We start from the raw sequence: 24,022 nt of genomic DNA on the forward strand, positions 1-24,022 counted from the left end.
TGGCCGGGGCCGCCCGCAGCCAGACTTCCGTCCACTGCTGGGCTGCACCAGCCGCAAATGGCGGCCGCCATAGCGGCTGCCATTTGCATCCCTGTGGAGGCTATGCCATTTGCGTCCCTGCCTTTTGCCGTGATAGGCTACGTAAATATATACGTAGCCTATCACGGCCTCCGCAGGGACGCAAATGGCGGCCGCTATGCCATTTACATCCATGCTAGGGATGTCAGAGAATTCCACTACGGATCTCGGTGAGGCCGAATGCCAGTGCATTCGGCCCCCCGAAATCCATGACAGAACGAAGCCCTCCAGCCCCCCCACCCCATGAAAGGCGTGCGAAACGGAGCACCTACCTTCTGCCGTTTGTGCTGCTTTGCGAATGGCGGCCGTGTCTGCGGCTGCTGACACACCTGACATATTTAAATACATTTTCTCCCAAAATATACATTTATAAACATACTTTATCTAACTATGTACATATCTAAACACATTTTATGCTGAAAATATGCATATTAAAATACATGGTGATGTGTGTGCGTGTGTGTGTGGGGGGGTGAGCCGACAGCTGCATCAAAATATATGTGGAAATGCAAAATCTCAAGGATAATGATGTTGCAATCCACACATTGGTCTGGGAGGTGCCAATCAGGTCAGTTTGCACTGGAATTCACAAATATGAAATTCTTCAAGCTTCCCCATTCACAAGAATGTTAAAAACAGACAAAGATCCCCCTCTTCTTACGGGTGTCGAACCTCTTTCGGTCGGAGTCAGTGGAGTTTGGTGGCTTCAATTTTGATGGGGCTGTGCATCCATTCTGGGTTTCAGTCAGAACCAGACAGAACGCTAAAGGAACTATGCAAGGTGCTGAACCCTATCCCCAAAATGGATGGTGCAGAAATCATCCACTGATGGCAGAAGCCCTTAGGGCTTGCCACTGAAGATAGATCCACTGCCCTAGACACGGAAGCCTAAAGCTAAGAACTAGCCTCCGTTCAGCTCTCTGTGGGGTTTGCACTCATAGCCGCCATACCTGTTCCAAGTAGCTTTGCAGGGCGTCCTTCTCCTGGTGTTCAATCAGTTCTTCAAGGATGTTGACCTTCCTAGGAGCTTCTTCTGTTCCCCTAGAGAGCAGAGATGAACAGAACAGGATGACCATAGTGGCAGTTTACATGTACGCATCATTTTTTCCTCAATAGCCTTAAAAAAGATCTGCCATCCACAGGTACAAGAGGAAGCAGTCACAGATTGGTATCGCCTCTCATAGGTTTGCGGATAACAGGCCAGAAACCACTGCTTTTGTGGCAACAATGTAAAAGGGCAAACGTGGCACCTAGGGGTGTCAGAGGAATCTGTGGGGGGTGGGAGAGCTCGACAAGCTTCCCTTGGTTCGGCCCCCTGGACTTCAGTCCATTTTCCACAAACCGGCCCGACTCAGTCTGCATCATGTCAGGCCAGCTCATGGATTTTCTGTTTTTTTTTATTCGTGCAAATAGAGATTTGCACAAATTGCAGCTGCAATCCCTATTTGTGCAAAAAAAAATATTAAAACATGAAAAACGTTCCCTGAGTTCAGGAAAAACCCCGCAGCTTGGCTTGTAAATGCGAGCTGAGTTGGGCACACCGGGGAACTCGATCAAGCCAAAAGTGAAACAGATATCCCAGTGACAGACATCCCTAGTGCAGTACCTGCAGCTAGGACAGAGATGGGGTGGACCATCGTAGTGGGTTTTAACACAGACATCCATCCCTTGTCATCTGCACAAGAGGTTTTAGGGGCAGGCTTTCCATTTTCAGAGCCACACCCACCCAAGCAGTGGGAAGCAGTGGGAAGAGCAGGGAGGGGAAACATCCAGCCCACCGTAGCTGCCCCGTCCTCCAAGCCCTACACCCTGGGAGAAAGGAGTGCCTGCTGTTGGCTCCTCTCAGTGATTGTAACAGCACGGATTCAGCTTCACATGCAATTCGTTGCCCCAGTCAGGATGACAAGGGGCACGTGAAGCTGGCGACTTGACTGACATGTGGAGGAACCACTCTGAGTGCAGAGAGAGGCATGGAGAAAATCAAAGTGGGTGGCGGCAGGACTGGATGATGTCAGGGAAGGGGCCGGGCTAAGGGGTAGGCCCAGCTTTAGGGCTGCCCTGGTAGGGAGGAGACTTACGAGGATGACTTACACGAGGGGTCCCCAAACTTTTGGGGTCAGTGGGCGCATTCGCAATTTTGAGAGAGCATTGTGGGTACTCTCAAAAAATGGCTGCCATGGGTGGGGGGGCTTGCCCAGTCATAAAATGACTGCCGTGGGATGGCGGTGGTCACCAAACACAGAATTCCCAGAAGGCAAACTGGTGAGACTTGAAAAAGAAGAACAACTTGCCCAAGAACCTAAGCACAACGCAGAGATAGGGCCTGCATTCCCAAACACAAAGCCACTTATGAACCCAAATAAAGATGGAGCTGGAGCGTCTTTCCTTTGCAGCCTCCCAGTTAAAAGAAAATAGAATGAACATATAAGGAATAGAATAAGCATTAGGACAGGCAGGAAGCCTGGCAGATGCCAAGGGAGTTTCCGTGGGCACACTGGCACCCACAGGCACCATATGGGGGAGCCGAGGCCTTATACGGAGTCTCAGCCTACTGGTCTGTCAAGCCCAGTATTGACTACTCCAGCTGGCTCCTCTTGTAACACAAGGGTTCATTTAACTCAGCATCTGTTTCCCCTAGCAGCTAACCAAATGCCTGCAGGAAGCCCACAAGCAGTGTGAAGGTGCTCCCCTTCTCCTGCTGCTGTTGGCCCTGGCAACTGGTACACTGCTGGCAACTGCTACACCAGAGGTACACTGTTTCTGAACATGGAGGTTCCTGAAAGCCAGCATTACCAACTGACGTATCCTCCACAACTTTGAGCTCTGAGACAAAGAGAGGATTATTTTCTGGTCCTGGTACCCTAGTCTTCCAAACCTGTGCTGCACTCCTGTGCTAAGGACACCCCACTATTCCTATTTTCCCATTTCCACCTCGAACAGGCACGACGGAGGCACAGGGATACACATGCAGCCCACCTCCAAGTTAGAGCCCCCTAAGGATCAGCCATCTCCAGAAACGTCTGAGCTGCTCTGTCACTCACTCCAATCTGGCTCCTACCCAAGACACATTGGATACCCCCTGCTTGCCTCACTGGCAGGCTAAATTGCTGTTCAGCTTCCTCCCTCTCCACAGGAAGTGGGTTTGAGTCCCGCATCGTACAATGCGACACCATCATCTCCATACATATGAACGGGATGGAAACAATCATTAACAGGGATAGGAGCAAACCAGCAGTCAGGCAACCCCTCCACCATGCCAGAATACATCTCCAGCCGAGAGCCCCTCCTGCCACCAACCGACTCTGCTGACGCTATCAGAGGGAGAGTAAGGAGCAGAAGCGGACCCTCCATCATGCGGGATCCTCCCCTCCCCTTCTCCTACAAAGTGCCAGTGCCAAGGACTCCACAGGAAGCAGCCACCCTTCCTCTGTGTTAAGATGCGTGCTGAACTTTGCAACTAGGAATCTAGTGCCCAGATTCCCTTTTTCCTCTCCTCCTCACTCCAATCGCCTTTCCTTTTGTGTCATGTCTTTTGGATTGTAAACTTGCAGGCCGAGTGTCTTATTTCTTATCCTTGCAGGCGCTCAAGAAGCCATTTTGACTGAAGGGTGGGATAAAAATGCTTTAAATAAATAAAGTGGGCCCTGATCCACTGATCCTAGAACACTCATCTGTTCAGAGGGACAATTCCCTGTGAATCAGTGGAGGCTGGCGGCTCCGATGTCAGTGGGCCAGTGAATCCACTCTGGGTTTCAGGCAGAATCAGGCAGAACTCTAAAGGAGCTCTCCAAGGTGCTTCCACTGTGGTGAATCTACTGGTTCTTTTTGTTAACCGACCCGCACGCATGCTTCGGCCCTGGGTCCCTCCTCCTCACCTGTGGCAGAAGAGGTACTCCTGGGATTTCCTCAGCTCTTTGCTCGTCTGCACATGGAACCCCATGAAAGACTCCTCCATTTCTCCTTGAGCCCCTGAGCAGATGAACTCCAGGAACTGGCTATAGAGGCCTTTCCACCTTTTCTCCACTGGGAACTCCATGTGACCTAGCTGGCTGCACAAGGAGAGAATCGGTTCCTCAGGCTGGGCTGCTAAGGGCCCACTTTGCACATGATGGCTGCAGAAGCAAGGGGGCATCTTGCATGTGTGAAGGCAGGGATGGCACGAGCACCCAATTCAGCCCGGGAATCTGGCGGACCTGCTCCTGCCCACACCCCAGAGCCCCATTCGCCAAGCCCCTGCCCCTGCTCGCCCCCGTCCACGCTCAGCAAATGTCCTGCTCTCACCCTGTCGAGCTTTGCGGTCACCATTTTCTGAGAAATAAAACTGTGATCACAAAAAAGCTCAAATTTGCGTACACGCAAAAATGCACATTTTCGCAATTGCGCATATTCGTGTATGTGAAAATGCACATTTTGCAATTGTGCACATTCATGTATGTGAGGATGTGCATTTTGTGAGTGCACATGTTTGTGTATGCACGAAGATGCATATTTTACGAAAAATGCACATTTTCGTACACGCACTCTATGCCTTAGCAAAAATGCGCATTTCACACATAAGAATATGCACATTTGCAAAAATGCGCATTTTGGGGCATACAAAAACATGCACATTTTTGTGATCACCATTTTATTTTTTTTAGAAATGGTGACCACGGAGCTCTACGAGGCCACTGGGGTTAGTGTGGGCTGCTCGTCCAGAGTGGGAGGGGCTCGAGCGCAGTCCAGGGACCGGCAAGTGGGGGCAGGGGCTGGCAGGAGTCCGGAGAACCCGGACGGGGGTGAGTTCGCACATCCCTATGTGAAGGAGAGCCAACCCAGATTCAAACAGCACACACGGAATGTTCCTGGGCGACGCTGTTCCCATTAGATTGATACCCCCAGCTTCTCTCCATGGAGCTCAAAGCTCACATCTATTCTTCCCCCATCCCAAATTTCCAGCATCACAATAACCCTGTGAAAAAGGTTAAGGCCGAGAGAGAATGTGGCCCGGTTACCCTGTGAGCTTCATGGCTGAGTGAGGATTTGAACCCAAGACTTCCGAGCCCTACACTCCACCATTAAACCACACTGGCTCTCTAGTCCAAATGACAGATTTGGGAGCTAACAGGGATCCAGAGAGATGGTGCTGTCTCCACCAGTCTTCCCCAACCTGGTGCCCTCCAGATGTTTGGGATGACAACTCCCATCCAGTGGCAGCCAGTGACTCCAGTTCTGGAGGGGTTACCTCTAGTTACCACCTAACTTTAGTGGTAACTTTAGTTACCACCTAAACTCTAAAGATGCGGAAAGGTGCTACACAAGGTGCTGAGCCCCACCCCCCAAATGCGTACAGCACCTCAGATAGCACCATTACAGTTTTGGCTGGTGGTAAAGAAAACCCTGCAGAACTGGAGACACCAGGTGCCACTGCTCTCATCAACCCTAGGCAGCAGGGCCAATAGTCAGGGGTGATGGGAACTGTGGTCCAAAACAGCCAAAGGGCACCAGGCTGGGGAAGGCTCCTTTGGGAACATACATGGAATCACCTAGCAGCCACTCCCAGTAAACTGGGGGTGGGGGAGAATCACAGCAGGGGACACAACTAGTGAGCTTTTGGCCAAAGCCCTCCCCGGTCTTGTTTGGGAGAGTAACTCCAGTTAATAAGCCATCCCTTCCACTTACAACAGGGGTACAGACCCTCAGGCCCAGGGTCCCAATCCAGCTGACCTGGGGTCCCCAGGAGGCCACACCCACTTCCTGTTGTTGTGTAATAGGAACAACTCCATATGCTTCCAGACACTGGGGGAGACAGAGAACATGTTGCATCAACAGCCCCATGTCTTGTTCTCCCCCCTTGTTCTCCTGTAACTTCATCGCTTCCTTCCTCCTACTCCCTCCCGTTCCCCTTCGCCTCTGCAAAAGGCAACATGTGCTCTCTCCCTGAGGGAAGCAAGGGACCGTATCTCATGGCTTCACTTGCGTACAATCACACACCCAGCTTTACAGGGTGCTTGTAGTTAAACTGTGTTAAACGGCCTTCTTCAACGGCGGGATTGGACTCGATGGTCTTCTAGGCCCCTTCCGACTAGGGATGGCGGAGAATTCCGCCACGGATTTCAGTGAGGCCCCCCGAAACCCGTGGTGGAACGGCCTCCCACCCCCCGCCACCCTGCAGAATACCTCCAGAACGAAACTTACCTGGGGTGGAGGTGGCAGCGGTGGCGGCTCCGGCAGATGGTCTTTTGGCCAGCTGCTGCGGCCGCAAATGGCAGCCGTCGTAGCAGCCGCCATTTGCGTCCTGCCAGGCTGCCGTGATAGGCTACGTAAGTATTTACGTAGCCTATCACAAAAAGAGCAGCGGTGCAAACGGCATAGTGGCCACCGTTTGCGTTCCTGCTCTTTGCCGTGATAGGCTACGTAAACACTTACGTAGCCTATCACGGCAGCCTGGCAGGACGCAAATGGCGGCCGCTACAGCAGCCACCATTTGCATCCGCAGCAGCCCAGCTGCGGCCGGAACTCCAGCTGCGGACAGCCCTGGCCGGTGGCTCCGCGGAGCTGCCACGGAGCAGAGCCGGCCAGGGAGGATTCCGGGGGGAGGGACGGAGCGCCTCCCCCCCACCGCAAATCCCACCTGCGAAAAGGTAAGTGACTTTCGTACATCCCTACTTCCAGCCCTACTGTTCTATGATGCTATGATGTGTATAAAAGTACTGCTACAGTCAGCTGATTTGAAGTTCAAATCAAGTTCTTCTGAACTGGCAGCAGGGAATGGGATGTCCGCGGAACCCACCGCGGACTCCAGTGAGGCTGAATTCCAGCGAATTCGGCCCCCTGAAGTCTGCGGTGGAACGAACGCACTTACCTGTGCCTCTCCAGACTGAATATCCCCCCCCAGCCGGTTTCGTTCTGCTGTCTGTGCAGAACCCGGAAGTAAGTGATCTGACGCAAATGGCGTCCACTATGCCATTTGCGTCCCCGTTTTTCCTCGTGATAGGCTACACATCTCTATTTACTTAGATACTTACATAGCCTATTACGGACGGCATAGTGGATGCCATTTGCATCTCTGGTTTTTCATGCGATAGGCTACGTAAGTATCTACATAAATAGAGACACGTAACCTATTGCGAGAAGAAAGGAGGATGCAAATGGCGTAGCAGACGCCATTTGCGTCCGGAGAGCGCTGTAGGAGCCGAGACGGAGCCAGCCAGTTCGGCTCACGGGGGAGAGGAATGGATTGCCTCCCCACCTGTCGAGGATTCTGGGGGGAGAAACGGATCACCTTCCCCCCAGCGGACCCCACCGTGGAGGCGAAGTAAGGGGATTCGTACATCCCTAACTGGCGGTAGCTTGCGTTTATTCCCTCTGATGCTAAATGCTGTGTCACTACGCTTGCTTTGCATAAGGCAACTCTGCCGTAAGTCACACCAGACTTTTCCAGCACCCGTGGCCATGCCTCCTTCCCCAGTGGCCACTGGTTGTTTTGTGATGTCCTGGCTTCTGTGCAGTTTTTCCAGCCATTCTAACTAAGTGGTCTAACTAACTGGTCGAAATGCCTCTACTGGCGGTAAGAGCTTTAAGCTAAAATCAGCTGGTATCTTTGGCCCCACCCCTCTGCCTCCAGCCCTGCCCCTTTTGCAGTTGGCCACACCCCTTTTGCAGTTGGCCCACCACTAGAATGTCACCTCCCCCAAGCTTCTCAGAAAAGGAATTCAGCCCTTGGGCTGACAGATGCCCAACACCCCGACTTACACTTTGGTTACTGTGTCATCTGGCTGCTCTCCAGAGGTGTTCAGGATCCCTTGTGTCTGTAAGCCTTGGCTTGATTTGTGGCTGAATGTGCCCTCCAGCGTGTAGCCATTCGGGAATGTCAGCTTTCCCTAAAACCATCCAGAAAGCTCATGTTAAGACTGGATCTGACCTAGAGACCACGGCAGCAGGGCAGGCAGGTGTCTCGGGTTCCTGTGGGGCTGTGCATGCATTCTGGGTTCCAGTCCAAACCAGCCAGAACTCTAAAGGAGCTATCCAAGTTGTTGACCCTATCCCCAAAATAGGTTCAGCCCCTTGGAGAGTGCCTTTAGAGTTCTGGCTGGTTCTGACTGAAACCCAGAGCGGATTCACTGCCCCACAGGAACCCGAGACGCCAGCCTCTGCTGCTTGGAGGCATCTCTAGCATGGTCTTAAGAACACACCCCAGCAGCACAAGCTTTCCAGACCCAAATGCAGCCTCCATCTACAGAACCTGAGCCCAGGACCAGGAGGGTGCTATTGCACTCGTGTCCAACTTAGGGCCTAGGCTTACCCACTACAGGCAAGTGGTTGGCTGCTGTGTGAACAGAATGCTGGACTAAATGGACCCTGGGTCTGATCCAGCAGGGCTCTGCTTATGTTCCTATGTCAACAGGACATGCCAAGCTCACACTCACCTTCCCAACAAAAGTCAAGTCTCTCGTGAAGTTTCCCTCGTAGATGGAATCATCTTCTAGGAGAAGAATCCCAGATCCCTACAGATGGGGGGGGGGGAGGAAGAACCAGGTAGCAAAAAGCTCAGTGAAAGCTCTCTTTGTTTCGCATTCCAACTCTCCTGCTTTCCCAGAGGTGGAACAGGGTTCTACTATCCTAGGGCTGCCTGTACTAAAAGGAAAGCGGAATCCTACAACCTGGATACCTTATGCAACCCAGATTGCTACTACTACTACCACCATTGTGCCATTTGTATTGTTTTGCACAAGCAATTCCAATTTGCCAGGCAAGGGAATGGACCCACCCTTGACAATCTCAGTTGGGCCTCCCCTCTGGCTAGTGAGATTGGGTGCAATGGCTGTACACTGTCAAGTATTTATTTGCAGCCATAAGGGCAAGAACATATCCACAGAAACTCTCACCTCAGCCATGAACTCACTAAGGTTGCAATCCTATGCATGTTTAGACAGAAAAAGGTCCTACAACTCCCAGCATTCCCCAGCCAGCCATACTGGCTGGGGATTGCTGGGAGTTGTAGGACTTTTTTCTGTCTAAACATGCATAGGATTGCGCCCTTTAGTGGCCTTAGACAACACTTTCTCTCTCAGTCCCAACCCTGTCCCCCCCCCACCAACAAATGCTTCCTCAAAACCTACCTTTTCTGGGAAGCCTGTGTCAGCCTTCCTCAACCTGGTGCCCTTCAGATGTTTTGGACTTCAACTCCCATCAGCCCCAGCCAGCATTGGCCAATGCTCAGGAACTGTAGGAACTGTAGACCAAAACATCCAGAGGGCACCAAGCCACGAAGGCTGCCTCATGCTAACCATATCAAAGTATGTGCAATTGAAGTAATCACGAATCTTTCCCCTGTTTACCTCTACCCCCACTTACCCCTTCCCTTCTTCAGTTGCATTACCCTGTGTCTATTTAAGATTGTAAGCTTCTTGGGGCAGGGATCTGTCACAGCCATTCTTCGTAAAGCACCATGTACGTAGAGAGCACAATATAAAAGCATCATCATGATCATTATTGCTACTATCATGATTATTATTGATGAAGATGGGCTACCTTACAAGGATGTTGTGAAGATTCCTTATGTGAAGCACTTTGACCACAGAAAGCATTGAACGGAGGCTACGAACATGTTGGTAGCCTCTGGGAGAGCTCAGAAAGTTCTCCCGAGGATGCCCATTTCCCTGTGCTTACCACCATTTTATCCATGTGGAAAGTCCTCCGATAGCACACACCGGACTGCATGACCACAATGCCTGGCCCATGTCTCTGGTCTTCATGCCACATCCCGATGTACCTCTCCCCTCTGAAATATAGCAAAATATAAAATATGCTCCTCTGTTTCACCCTAAACTGGCCTGGCCACAAGCAGCTGAGGAACAACTGAGAAGATTCATACTTTCACCAGGCCTTCATAAATGCATAAATGAGCAGCTGTTACTAACAGTACATACAGGAAGATCTGAAGCCACTTTCTGCATTCCCTGCTTACCCTTGTTTCTGTGTAAAACAGGGCAGGGCAACCTGCAGCCCTTGGCCCAATTTCAAAGGGACTCTGCATACTATCAGTCCAGAGACTCCAGACCTCTGGCAAGAGCGATCTGTCCCTTCCCTGGCAGCCCACTGGGCAGGAAGGAACAGGGAGAGGGAGAAAAATGGGGCAGCAGAAAATGAAAAGGGGTGACCCACCCAGTTTGGGCTCCAGCCCTGTCCACCAGCAAAAGGTGCCCCTCCCCACCACGGAAGGCAAAGGAGAGAGTAGGATAGTGGCAAAATCCACAGCAGGACCTCATGGTCTGCTTTTCATTGGCTCCATCTCTACGTATGGGTGGGGTTGAAATTGCATACACAATAACTGGAAAAATCTAAGTGGGATCTAGGGTGGCGCACCTCTATATTATGATAATGAGAATGATAATATTGTGATTATTAATATTATTAATCCCCTTCATGGATCACTGCCTTGTTGTGGCAAAGGGGCTTGCGTAACTCAGTGAAGCCATAAGCTATGCTGTGCAGGGCCACCCAAGACAGACAGGTCAAGGCAGAGAGTTCTGACAAAATGTGGTCCACTGGAGAAGGAAATGGCAACCCACTCCAGTATTCTTGCCAAGAAAACCCCATGGAATGTATCACAAGGCTAAAAGAGATGACGCTGGAAGATGAGCCCCTCAGGTCGGAAGGTGTCCAATATACTACTGGGGAAGAGCAGAGGGTATTTCCAAGTAGCACCAGAAAGAGTGAAGTGGCTGGGCCAAAGCCGAAAGGACACTCAGCTGTGGATGTGTCTGGTGGTGAAAAGAAAATCCGATGCTGTCAAGAACAATATTGTTTAGGAAACTGGAATGTCAGATCAATGAATCAAGGTAAGCTGGAGGTGGTCAAACATGAGATGGCAAGATTGAACATCGACATCTTGGGAATCAGTGAACTAAAATGGACAGGAATGGGCGAATTTAATTCAGGTGACCGTCATATCTACTATTGTGGCCAAGAATCCCTTAGAAGAAATGGAGTAGCACTCATAGTCAACAAAAGGGTGGGAAAAGCAGTACTGGGGTACAATCTTAAAAATGATAGAATGATCTCAGTATGAATCCAAGGCAAACCATTCAACATCACAGTAATTCAAGTCTATGCCCCAACCACTGATGCCGAAGAAGCTGAGGTTGATCGGTTCTATGAAGACCTACAACACCTTCTAGAACTAACACCAAAAAAAGATGTCCTCTTCATCATAGGGGACTGGAATGCTAAAGTAGGAAGTCAAGAAATCACCGGGATAACAGGCAGGCATGGCCTTGGTATACAAAATGAAGCAGGACAAAAGCTAATAGAGTTTTGCCAAGAGAACACGCTGATCATAGCAAACACTCTTTTCCAACAGCACAAGAGACGACTCTACACATGGACATCACCAGATGGTCAATATCGAAATCAGATTGATTATGTACTTTGCAGCCAAAGATGGAGAAGCTCTATACAGTCAGTAAAAACAAGACCTGGAGCTGACTGTGGCTCAGATCATGAGCTGCTTCTTGCAAAATTTCGGCTGAAATTGAAGAACGTAGGGAAAACCACTAAACCATTCAGGTATGACCTAAATCATATCCCTTATGAATATACAGTGGAGGTGAGGAATAGATTTCAGGGATTAGACCTGATAGACAGAGTGCCTGAGGAACTATGGACGGAGGTCCATAACATTGTTCAGGAGGCAGCAACTCAATCCATCCCAAAGAAAAAGAAATGCAAGAAAGCCAAGTGGCTGTCTGAGGAGGCTTTACAAGTAGCTGAGGAAAGAAGGGAAGCAAAAAGCAAGGGAGAAAGGGGAAGATCTATCCAACTGAATGCAGAGTTCCAGAGAATAGCAAGGAGAGACAAGAAGGCCTTCTTAAATGAACAATGCAAGGAAATCAAGGAAAACAACAGAATGGGAAAGACTAGAGATCTCTTCAAGAAAATTGGAGATCTCAAGGGAACGTTTTGTGCAAAGACGGGCATGATAAAGGACAAAGAAGGCAGGGACCTCACAGAAGCAGATGAGATTAAGAAGAGGTGGAAAGAATACACAGAAGAACTATACAGGAAAGATCTTCCTTTATATTCAACCAGTGCTGAAGGAGTTGCACTGGTTACCAGTTGTTTTCCAGGCCAAATTCAAGGTGTTGGTTTTGACCTTTAAAACCCTATATGGTTCCGGCCCAGCCTATCTTAAGGAGCGCCTCCAGCAGCACCAGACAGGCCACTTAACAAGATCAGCCTCAGATGGCCTTCTCTCTGTCCCATCAGCCAGGACAGCTAGACTGGTGGGGATGAGGGAGAGGGCCTTCTCTGTGGTGGCCCCCACTCTGTGGAACTCCCTCCCTAGGGAACTCCGTCATGCCCCCTCTTTAATGAGCTTCCGTCGTGCATTAAAAACATGGTTGTTCAGGCAGGCATTTGGGGTGGGTTAGGGTATTTTTTTAAAAAAAAAATTATGGTAAAATTTTATTGTTTTAAATTGTTTTATGGTGGGTTGTACATCGCCCAGAGTGGCTGGGTGACCAGTCAGATGGGCGATTAATAAATTTAATAAATAAAATAAATAAAATCCTAATGTCCTTGATAGCCATGATAGTAATGTCCTTGATAGCCATGATAGTGCGGTCACTGAACTTGAGCCGGACATCCTCGAGAGTGAAGTCAAGTGGGCCTTAGGAAGCATTAGTAACAACAAAGCTAGTGGAGATGACAGTATTCCAGCTGAGCTATTTAAAATCCTAAAAGATGATGCTGTTAAAGTGCTGCATTCAATATGCCAACAAATTTGGAACACTCAGCAATGGCCGCAAGACTGGAAAAGGTCAGTTTACATTCCAATTCCAAAGAAGGGCAATGCCAAAGAGTGTTCAAACTACCGCACAATTGCGCTCATTTCACATGCCAGCAAGGTGATGCTCAAAATCCTACAAGCTAGGCTTCAGCAGTATGCGAACCGAGAACTACCGGAAGTACAAGTTGGGTTTCGAAGAAGCAGAGGAACTAGAGATCAAATCGCCAACATTCGCTGCATCATGGAGAAAGCAAGAGAATTCCAGAAAAACGTCTATTTCTGCTTCATTGACTACGCGAAAGCCTTTGATTGTGTGGATCACAACAAACTCTGGCAAATTCTTAAAGTGATGGGAGTACCAGACCACCTTACCTGTCTCCTGAGAAACCTGTATGAGGGTCAAGAAGCAACAGTAAGAACCGGACATGGAACAACCGAGTGGTTCAAAACTGGGAAAGGAGTACGACAAGGCTGCATATTGTCACCCTGCTTATTTAACTTATATGCAGAGTACATCATAAGAAATGCTGGGTTGGATGAATCACAGGTCGGAATTAAGATTGCTGGGAGAATTATCAACAACCTCCGATATGCAGACGATACCACCCTAATGGCAGAAAGCGAAGAGGATCTAAAGAGCCTCTTGTTGAGGGTGAAAGAGGAGAGTGCAAAAGCTGGTTTGAAACTCAACATTAAAAAAACTAAGATCATGGCATCTGGCCCTATCATTTCCTGGCATATAGAAGGGGAAGAAATGGAAGCAGTGACAGATTTTACTTTCTTGGGCTCCAAGATCACCGCAGACGGTGACTGTAGCCATGAAATTAAAAGACGCTTGCTCCTTGGGAGGAAAGCTATGGCAAACCTAGACAGCATAGTAAGAAGCAGAGACATCACCTTCCCAACAAAGGTCCGTCTAATCAAAGCTATGGTTTTCCCAGTAGTAATGTATGGCTGTGAGAGCTGGACTATAAGAAAGGCTGAGCGCCGAAGAATTGATGCTTTCGAACTATGGTGCTGGAGAAGACTCTTACGAGTCCCCTGGACTGCAAGGAGGTCAAATCAGTCCATCCTAAAGGAAATCAACCCTGAGTGCTCATTGGAAGGACAGATCCTGAAGCTGAAGCTCAAATATTTTGGCCACCTAATGCGAAGAGAAAACTCTCTGGAAAAGACCCTGATGCTGGGAAAGACTGAAGGCAAAAGGAGAAGGGGACGGCAGAGGATGAGATGGCTAGATAGCATCACCGATGCAATGAATATGAACCTGAGCACACTCCGGGAGAGTGCGCAGGACAGGATGGCCTGGCGTGCTATGGTCCATGGGGTCACAAAGAGTCGGACATGACTGAACAACAAATATTATTAATATTATTACTGTTATTAATATTATGATTATTGTTAATCATATGATGATTATTTGTACACCCTCTCTAACCCCCCTTAATCTCTGGTGGTTCAAAATAAAAATTAAAAAGTAACTGCTCTGGTCTGTTTTGGCTGCCTTACCTCTCCTTGTCATCCCAAACACCATAGCCACTTTTCTTGTCATTTTCCCAGTGCCCTGTGTACTTAAATGGGTGCTCAGCGGTTGAAGGGTTGTCCAAGATGCCAAAACCTTGACGCTTGTCCTCCTTGAAATATCCTTTGTAGACCATCTCATTGCCATACCTGAGAAAAATGCACATAACATGGAATTGCTATTTTGTAAAATAATAATAATAATAATAATAATAATAATTATTATTATTATTATTATTATTATTATTGTTATTATTTTCCCAGCATTTTAGCACTCTAGCCTTTTAGCTCTGTTGTTTTAAATCTGTATTTTAAAATCTCTGCATTGTTGCTAGGTTTTATTCTGGTTGCACTTTTATACTGTAGTTTTAAGCTTTCGTATATGATATTGTTTTATGTTGTACTTTGTGGTTTTAATGTTTGTGTACCGCCCAGAGAGCTTCGGCTATTGGGCAGTATAGAAATTAAATAAATAAACAATCAGATGCTACTTGCCCCCTTCGGACTATGGTTGCTTAATTGGATGGGAAGAATATCAGTGTCCCTACTCTGTGCGAATCCCACCCAGATATTTCCTCCCAAGTTTTGAACTGGGCTAGTAGCACTTTATTCATTCCCTGGGCAGTGTAACCCAGGTTTATTATGTGTGACTTATTTATTAAAGCTTTTTTACCCCACTTTTCAGCCGAAAAGGCCCCCAAATCGGCTTATGTACAATCAGTAAAACAAGACAGTGCCTGCCTGCCGGCTTAAAATCTAAAAGGCACAACACAAAAGGAAAAAGGGATGCAGAGGGAAGAGGGAAAAAGCAACACTGAGCACCAATTCTTAAAGTAAGTAATAGCTGTGATAATGGCCAGGTGTATGCCCCGGCCGTGGGCTGCTAAGGTTTGGAGGTGCAGAGAAAGTGATAAGCCAGATCCAGGCTTATTTACAAGGAGACTTTATTGAGTACTTACAGCACACAGGCATACCCAATGACTGGATCAAACAGCTTCTCTGAACACAGAGCCAAGGGGTACAATGGGTTTTATACCATACATGTTAGCAGTGAGGCAGCATGACAGCAGCAAGTGTTAATTAGCGTTCATCTGCAACTTTCCCAGCATAGCCTAACAGTGCTTGGTTCCCAGCACGGACACCTGCATCTTTAAGACAAACAGAGTTCCACTTCCCAGGCACAGCCAAGACTAGGGATGTACGAAAGGGACTTACCTTGTCCCGCAGCTTGCTTCGCGGTGGGGGGGAGGCGCTTCGCTTCTCCCCCCGAAATTCAGGCCGGGGGGGGGGAGGCGCCCCGCCCCACCTTGCCCGGCCAAAATTCAGGCCGGGGAGAAGCGCCCCGTCTCCCTGGCCGCGAAAGAAAAAGTGAAAAAAAAAACCCGTGATAGGCTACGTAACGATTAACGTAGCCTATCACGGCTAGATTTCCAAAGTCAGCCATGACAGGCTACATTAATCGTCATGTAGCCTATCATGGGTGACTTTGGGGGGGAAAAAAAAAGCGCGTATGCAAATGGCGGCGGCCCATGGGCGCCGCCATTTGCGTTTGTTATTTTGGCACGTCTAGTCTATGTAAAGATTTACGTAGACTACGGCGAAAATAAGGGAACGCTATTTGCGTTGCCCTTATTTTCGCCGTAGTCTATGTAAATGTTTACGTAGACTAGATGTGCCAAAATAACGAACGCAAATGGCGGTGCCCATGGTCCGCTGCCATTTGCGTACGTGCTTTTTTTCCCCCCAAAGTTACCCGTGATAGGCTACGTGACGATTTACGTAGCCTATCACGGCTGACTTTGGAAATCTAGCCGTGATAGGCTACGTAAATCGTCACGTAGCCTATCACGGGTGTGTGTTTTGTTTTTTTACTTTTTTATTTTGTAATGGCGGTGGCGGCAGCCGGTTGGGAGACCAGCCGCCGCCCCCGCCCCCGATGAAACGCTGCCGAACTGCCGCCGGGACCCACCGCCGAGAGGGACATTCGGCCACGGTAAGTCCCATCCCGGGGTGGGGGAGGGGGGCCGGCGGAGAATTTCCCCAACACTTTCGGGGGCCGAATGCCTCGGTGTTCAGCCTCTGGAAGATTCGTGGATAAATTCTCCACCATCCCTAGCCGAGACACTGATAAGATAAACGGCACCAGAGCTCGTTAGCAGGGAATATGCTGAGGTGGCCATATCGGCCTTTGACTCGTCTTACAAGCCAAGGAGCCCACTTGCAAGGAAATTGCACTTAATAATGAACTAAGGCAGAGAGCATTATGGATCTCTAAGCCTCTCTAAACTACTGTTAGCTTGCTTACAGGCCTGGGGCCTTACACCAGGTGGACACAGTTCAGAGCGAGGGGAACCCGATGGAGCTTGTCTTTCGGCAGAGATGATGGAATGGCCCTGCTTCCCATCTACCTCTGCTGCAGACTGATAGCATATCTGCTGCCTCAATAGGATTTAGGAACATACAGTGCAATCTGCAGTGTGTGGGGCACTCAGGTTTAATCTGGCCTACCCCCCCATCCCATTACAAATGGTTATTATTTGTTCAAAACATTCTATCCCTCAGCCAAAATGGCTCCCAGAGTGGCTTCAATGCAGTTGAAAAAACAAGACACTCCCTGCCTGCAGGCTGACAATTTAGAAAGACACGCCACTAAAAGGAAAATGGCTGGGGAGGGCAGAGGAAAAAATCAAGTGGTCTTTCAGCAGGGCTGATGGAAAGGCCCTGCTCCCCATCTCATCTCCTTCTGCTGCAGCCTGCTGGAATGGCTGCTGGTGGTTAATTGTTAATCCCCTGGTGGGCGCTGAGTCGAGAAGGAGGCAGAGATGACCTTTCCGAAGCAGCTGTTCCATGAGGTTTGCTTACTCGCAGATCCCGTAGCCGCTCATTCTGCCTTCCCTCCAGTGGCACTTGTAACAGTCGTAGCAGTCCTCAGACACACGGGGGATCAGGCAGATGCCAAACCTGCAATCAGGAAAGAGCTATCTGTAAAAGATCCCTGTGGAAGGGAGGACGTGCCATCAGGCCTCGCCATCACCTACAAGCTTCCCCATTTCCTAATTATAGAGATCAAGCCTGTGGAGGTGGGTGGCTCCGATTTCGGTGGGGCTGCGAAGCCGTTCTGCATTTCAGTCAGAACCAGCCAGAACTCTAAAGGAGCTCTCCAAGGTGCTGCACTGCACCCTATCCCCAAAATAGGTTCAGCAATTTGGATGGCTCGCTTAGAGTTCTGGCTGGCTCTGATTGAAACCCAGAGTGCATTCATAGTGCTACCGAAATCTGAACCACCAGCCTCCACTGGTCTGAGTGCTGCTGGTCCTGGGCTCAGGTTCTGCGGACGGAGCTTGACAGATCGTGTTTGGGCCTGGGATTCTTGTGCTGCTGGGAATGTGTTCTTAAGACCATGCTAAAGATGTCTCCAAGCAGTGGAGGCTGGTGGCTCTGATTTTGGTGGGGTCTGATGGCTTTCTGGGTTTCAGGGATAGGGTTCAGCACCTTGGTGAGCTCATTTAGAGTTCTGGATGGTTCTACCTGAAACCCAGAATGGATTTACAGCCCCACCAAAATCAGTGCCACCAGCCCCCCACTCGATCAAGCACCCATAGAACATGGCAGGCAGGCAGCCACACATCCTGAGATGTTCTGATGCACCTCCCCATGCCCCTCCCCTCCCATGCACATACACACTCTATCATCACTCATGCGCATGGACAGAGGAGGGTCTTCTCGAGGAGTCCTCCACAAACCTGGGATTCTTCCAAAATCCACTTCATCCCAAGATTTTTGCTCCAGATGTTGGAGCTAGAATGGCCTGCTCTGATCTCTGAAGTGGAAGCGCTGCCTGTGACCGTCTCCATCGCTTCCCTTTCCATCTCCAGATCAGGCCCAGAGCACTGCACATGCTCTGTGCCCACTTCCCCACTTCTCTGTTCCTTCGAGTCTCTCCCCCGTCCCCGCATTACCAGTGCATACGTGGGCATTGATAAGACACCGCAAAGCACCATCTTGATTGTATGTGCGGTTAAGAAGATATTTTGCATGTGGCATTTTTGCACAGGTGCGCGTGCACACATTGGTTAAGTGTCCCACAGAAAGACTCCCGACAAGGAACTAGCAGTTACGTGGGAAGCATCATTCCTTACCCATGTTCCAAGCCTTCCTTGAAGTCTCCGACATAGTTCCGGCCATCTGGCCACTTAAGCGTCCCCCTGCAAAGTGAAGAGACCTGTTACAGTGGCTGCAACACTGCAGTGAAGCAGCGTCACATTTTTAACAGCGACAGCAGCTGGCCTGGCTGGGGATGATGCGACTTGTAGTCCAATCAGGAAGGTGTCAAGTTGGGGAAGGCCAATGGACATCTGTCGCTAGCCACTAACTACCAAGAAGAAAATCTGGAAAAGCTATGCCAATAAAAGGCCTTCCTTCCTTCCAAGGCTTGACTCGAGTCGAGAGGCTAGAAATCCAATTCCTGACACGTTTCTTTACACAGAGGCAAAGGCATGTTACAAATACTTGCTTCCAGGTATGTTTTGCTTCTGGAGGCCTAATCACTGAATTGCCTTTCCCCCGCCCCAACTTTTTAATTATATCATCTTATTACACTGCACAAGTTTAATATAATACAGACAATAAACAGAGGATACCCACACAATTTAACCTAATATCCCAACTAATGAATATCTTTCACACAACCTCTGGCTTTAGAAATTTCATCAGGCTTACTTTCAAGTTTGTGTATTGGTTGGTTGGTTGGCTGGTTAGATTGACTGTATTTTTATACCACATTTCTGAAACCAACCAAGGGGGGCTCCGAAAATTTCAGAACATAAAAGTCATAACAAAAAACATGATAAAATGTTTAAAAAAAAAACCTTAGAAAGCCATAATAAACATGTTGATATTTTCACATTTATCTCAGCAGCCATAAGGACTAGAAACACAAGAGACCAAGGGCTAAATTGCCAGATGCTGAATTCCTTCCCGGGGAAATGTGATTGTGGTTATGACTGTGGAACAGTGTTCAAATCACAGGAGCGGGGGTGGGGGCAGTCCGCTTACCATTTCTATGTCCCTCTTTGCTGATGTTTTAGAAGCTATGTAGGACATGATTTCACTAAAATTTAGGAATGGGTGAGAAATTAGTTGGGTTCACACTTCTGGAACATGCACACAAACCAAAATGTAGTTATACTGGGATACTTGTGCTTTTCTGAATTTTGCAATGCAGTGTGGAGAAAAATGTGTACATTTGGGGAAACAGCACACCAAAATGCATTATATCAGGGGGAAATCACATGGGAAAAATGCTGATGTTTGGAAAACAGAGTACAAAAGTGTGCACACTTTTGCAAAAGTACATACAAAAAGACATATATTAGGAGAAATGCTACCAAAAATACATACAAATTTCCATGTGGATTTGGGGGCTAGGGCGTGGGGGGGATCACAAACTGATGTGGAACCGGGACAGAACGACCGTAACATTGGAAAAATGAGAAACCGAGCGAAATTAAACTTGACAAATGTGTCCATCCCTACTAAAATTGTAGGGGAGTCAGGGGATGGGGCCTGTGGATTTAGTTAAGACCCACTTACTCCCCTTCCCCCTAATATAAGCACTGCTGTGGAACCATAATAATTGGCTGCCCGCAGCTCTGGAACTGTAGTAATCTGTCCATATCCTATGATCACAGAATTGTTTCCTGTTAAATGTCTGAATTTGGGATGCAATCTGCATTCAGAAACTGTACACATATACATTCATGCACAGATCAGCTGAACCACATTTTCTAAAGCATCTGCAAGTCTGTTACAACAAGGAATCGCTTGCACACTCATGAGCAAAGTCCCCAAGATGCGCTGTTTGAGCAGGCCACACAGTTTGGAGCAGGGATGAAAATTATCAGGCTTTAGGCCAAAACCACCCATCGAAGGCATTTTAGCTGGCCCGTGTGATGGCCATCTAAAATGGCCATCACACCATAGGGATGGGTGAGAATTTCAGTTTGGTTTTGATAAGAATTTTACTCCAATCTGCAGAAGTTCTCCATATCTGGGAAAGAAAGAGCTTGAGAGTTTAGAAATTCAAATGTGGGAGAAACTGGCAGAGTTGGCCATGCAGGCTGAGGGCTTTGAGCGCTTAGCTCTTCGAAGTCTGGATTTGCATCCCTGTGGATTCAGCCATGGTTGTGATGCTGATTGCTGAATTAGGGTTGCCAACTCTTTTTTTTTTCTGGCAGGCTCCTCATCTTTACCAGCTGTACTGCCGATAGGTACAACTTGGTCCTCTCCATGCTGGGAATAGCGGTCCCTATTGAATTTGCCTGGTACAGATGGGTGAAAATTTTGTTTCAGTTCATTTTTGGTAAGAATTTAGCAAAATTCTCAGCTTTTCACATTTGGGAGAGAAAGAGCTGGAGATTTGTTTTTAAAAAATGAATGCAGGAGAAAGCAAAACTGAGAGAGATGCTCATTCCTATGCTCTCTTCCTGTGTTTCTAACTAGAATTGTAGTAAAAAGGAAGGGGGTGGGACGCCAAAAAATACAGGTGCAGACTCACTTGCCGTGTGGTTTACCCAAACGCCACTCTCCTTCATAGGCCGCATTCTTGAGCCTGCCCTCGCCCCTGAAAGTGAACGTGGAGAAGCGGCAGAGGGGCGGGTCTCTGCCTTCGCCAGCCTTTCCCCACAGGGGGAAATCCCTCTTCCCATCCAGAGCCTGGCACACCGCTCGATTCAGCTTCCACTGCCACAAGACCTTAGTGAGAGGAAGAGGGGCATCGCTGTGAAGATACCAGACCAGCAGGAGCGGAGATAGACACCTGTACCAGACCTTGTGTCACCCAGAGCTGCTTCACACTCCTTCCACACCAACTGATAGAATGTGACAAACACAGAGGCCTTTGCTTTGTCCCAGGTCTGGGCCATTCCCGGATTGAGAGGGCATGGGGCCTGCTTTGACACCAAGAAGCATGGGGGTGAGCTTAACCCAGGGGCCTGCGTCAAGGGTAGGCATGGCTGGGCACCTGCCGAGGGCCCACACCCCAGGAGGGGCCTGTTCAGAAGTGCCCCCTGGAGTTGATCCTCCTCTTCCCCACTGCAACCTGTTTGCCTCTCACTCTGGTCCAGACAACAGTGGTGGTGAGAAGGAGGAGCAGTAGATGCCACTGCCCACTTGCTCAGAGAACCATAGAACCATAGAATAGTAGGGTTGGAAGGGGTCTATAAGACCTTGAAGTCCAACCCCCTGCTCAATGCAGGAATCCAAGTCAGAGCATCCCATCTTGAATGCCTCCAGTGCAGGAGAGCCCACCGCCTCCCTAGGTAATGGGTTCCATTGTCGTATTGCTGTAACAGTCAGGAAGTTTTTCCTGATGTTCAGCCGGAATCTGGCTTCCTGGAACTTGAGCCCATTCTTCCGTGTCCTGCATTCTGGGATGATGGAGAAGAGATCCTGGCCTTCCTCTCTGGGACAACCTTTCAAGGACTTGAACAGCGCTATCCTGTCTCCCCTCAGTCTTCTCTTCTCAAGGCAAAACATGCCCAGTTCTTTCAGTCTCTCTTCATAGGGCTTTGTTTCTAGTCCCCTGATCATCTTTGTTGCCCTCCTCTGAACCCTCTCCAGCTTGTCCGCATCCTTCTTAAAGTGCGGTACCCAGAACTGGACACAGTACTCCAGATGAGGCCTAGCCAGTGCTGAGTAGAAGGGAACTAGTACTTCCCAGAATTTGGAAGCTATGCTTCTATTAATGCAGCCCAAAATAGCATTTGCCTTTTTTGCAGCCACATCACATTGTTGGCTCATATTCAGCTAGGCAGCCAATTCAGCTCATTGGCTCTCTGCCTGTCAAGGAAGCCAGTGGAAGCAATGATGAGAAAGAGGAGGAGGAGGAGCAGCTGGTGACAATGGTGGTGAGAAGATAAATTCATAGAGGAAGGGAGCCCATAGAGGGTGTCTTGGCCACGGGCCCTCAAAACTCTATTATTCATTTATTTATTACATTTATATCCCGCCTTTTCCCTCTTGCAAGGAACCCAAGGCGGCATACATTATCCTCCTCCTCTCCATTTTATCTTCACAACAGCAACCCTGTGAGGTAGGTTGGGCTGAGGGTCTGTGACTGGCCCAAATTCACCCAGTGAGCTTCCATGGCCGAGTGGGGACTAGAACCCGGATCTCCCGGCTCCCAGACCAGCACTCTTACCACTACAGCACACTGGCTCTAGAGACAGCACTGGCTGGACCCTTTCCCCACTCCCCTGGCTTGGCCTCCCCACACTCTCCCTCACTTCAGGGGTACCTCCCCCAATCCAGCCCTGGTACCAGAAGTGACCTAGGTTGGGAAGAAAAAGCCCCCAAAGCAGCAGCATCAGGCAGGATCCAGGAAGGGCTCTACTCCTGCAAGGACCCTCCACCCGATTTTGGGGGGTCCCCCCTCCTGGCCCAGCTCACCCCATTCAGCAGGGTCTCCTGACTCTTGTGTAGCATTTTCGGAGGGTGAGGCAGAGGGGCGTTGCGGGAAGGATGGGTGGGGAAGTCCACTTCTGTCAGTGCAGGGGATCCAGATTCAATCTGGATGAAACACCCAGCAGCCCCAGTCAGCATGGCCAATGGTTACGGATTATGGGCATTGTAGTCCAAAGCATATGGTGGGTGTGGGTTTGCCTACCCTTGACCAAAAGCAACAGAGAGCAGGGAAGGAGGAGGGGTGGGGAGGAGGAGGAAGCAGGGCTCAGATCCCACCCCCCCATACAACCACCTTGGATACAAATCCACCCCCCCACGCCCAAGCACCCCGTTTTCCAAGTGGATAACAAACTGTAGCTCCTCCATCATGTCACGTGGTCTCCAGCCAGTGTGAACAGCCAACCACTTACCTGTGACTGAGGTTCTTTGGCCAAGAGGAAGAACTCTTCTTCCGGTGTGCCAACGCGGAGCGTGTGCCTGGGAGAGAGACAACAAGCAGAAGAGCCGCTTAGTGAAAACGTCATCCTCGTCCCAAGCAGCCATGTTGAAAACCAGCCATCCAGCCACGTCCGAGTTGGAAGCAGGCAGCTGCTCCAGTGGATGCCACAGATCTATGGTCAGGACCGGAACATTCAGATGTCGCGCTACAGTCTCTTCAAGATGGAGTTGCCACAGGCCTGTCTTGCGCCCACTTGGATGAGTTTTAGGGAAATGGCAAAGGCCTAGTCACGCCTCCAGCTCTTCCACCCTCAGCCATCCAAAGGTCTTCTCCTCCCTTACTCCATCTATTTCCCTTTGCTGCCACCTATGTCCGGACGCCTCTCCCAGACCTTCTACATAGCACCATAAAGTTGGAGTGGGGTCTTGGAGGTCTTCTAGTCTAACCCCCTTCTCCATGCAGGAAAGCTAGAGAGAGAGCCTCCCCAGCAGATGGCAGTCCAGCCTCTTCTTGAAGACCTCCAGCGAGGGAGAGCCTACCACCCCTCTGGGTCATTGGAGCCATTGTCAAACTGCTCTTACACACATTACCCTCCCAATGTTCAGCCGAAATCAACCCCTTGTAATTCAAGCCCGTTAGACCTAGTCCTGCCCTCTGGGGCAGCAGAGAACATGTCTTTGGCCTTTCCTCCATGACAGCCCTTGAGGCAATGAAGGCTGGTGGCTCCAACTGCTTCTGTGCCTTGGATC

The 24,022-nt window shown here is 49.3% G+C and overlaps 1 protein-coding gene across 3 annotated transcripts in view; it reads right to left on the reverse strand.

Annotated features, from left to right (window-relative positions):
- The window catches only part of ALS2CL (ALS2 C-terminal like), an 82,416-nt gene that overhangs the window by 13,607 nt on the left and 44,787 nt on the right, over nucleotides 1-24,022 (reverse strand). For all 3 annotated transcript variants that reach the window (XM_084859484.1, XM_084859485.1, XM_084859486.1), the window contains exons 9-18: nucleotides 23,245-23,311; nucleotides 20,928-21,124; nucleotides 18,511-18,576; nucleotides 17,234-17,332; nucleotides 14,360-14,521; nucleotides 9,730-9,841; nucleotides 8,487-8,564; nucleotides 7,813-7,940; nucleotides 3,954-4,127; nucleotides 1,029-1,119 (exon numbers count right to left, since the gene is read on the reverse strand). In XM_084859484.1, the coding sequence (XP_084715610.1) occupies nucleotides 1,029-1,119; nucleotides 3,954-4,127; nucleotides 7,813-7,940; nucleotides 8,487-8,564; nucleotides 9,730-9,841; nucleotides 14,360-14,521; nucleotides 17,234-17,332; nucleotides 18,511-18,576; nucleotides 20,928-21,124; nucleotides 23,245-23,311 (1,174 nt within the window). The remainder of the gene's footprint in view (nucleotides 1-1,028; nucleotides 1,120-3,953; nucleotides 4,128-7,812; nucleotides 7,941-8,486; nucleotides 8,565-9,729; nucleotides 9,842-14,359; nucleotides 14,522-17,233; nucleotides 17,333-18,510; nucleotides 18,577-20,927; nucleotides 21,125-23,244; nucleotides 23,312-24,022) is intronic.

This window comes from Heloderma suspectum, chromosome 5 (assembly GCF_057233095.1).
Source record: "Heloderma suspectum isolate Gila_16-S chromosome 5, 16-S_ref, whole genome shotgun sequence".
Lineage (NCBI taxonomy): Eukaryota > Metazoa > Chordata > Lepidosauria > Squamata > Helodermatidae > Heloderma > Heloderma suspectum.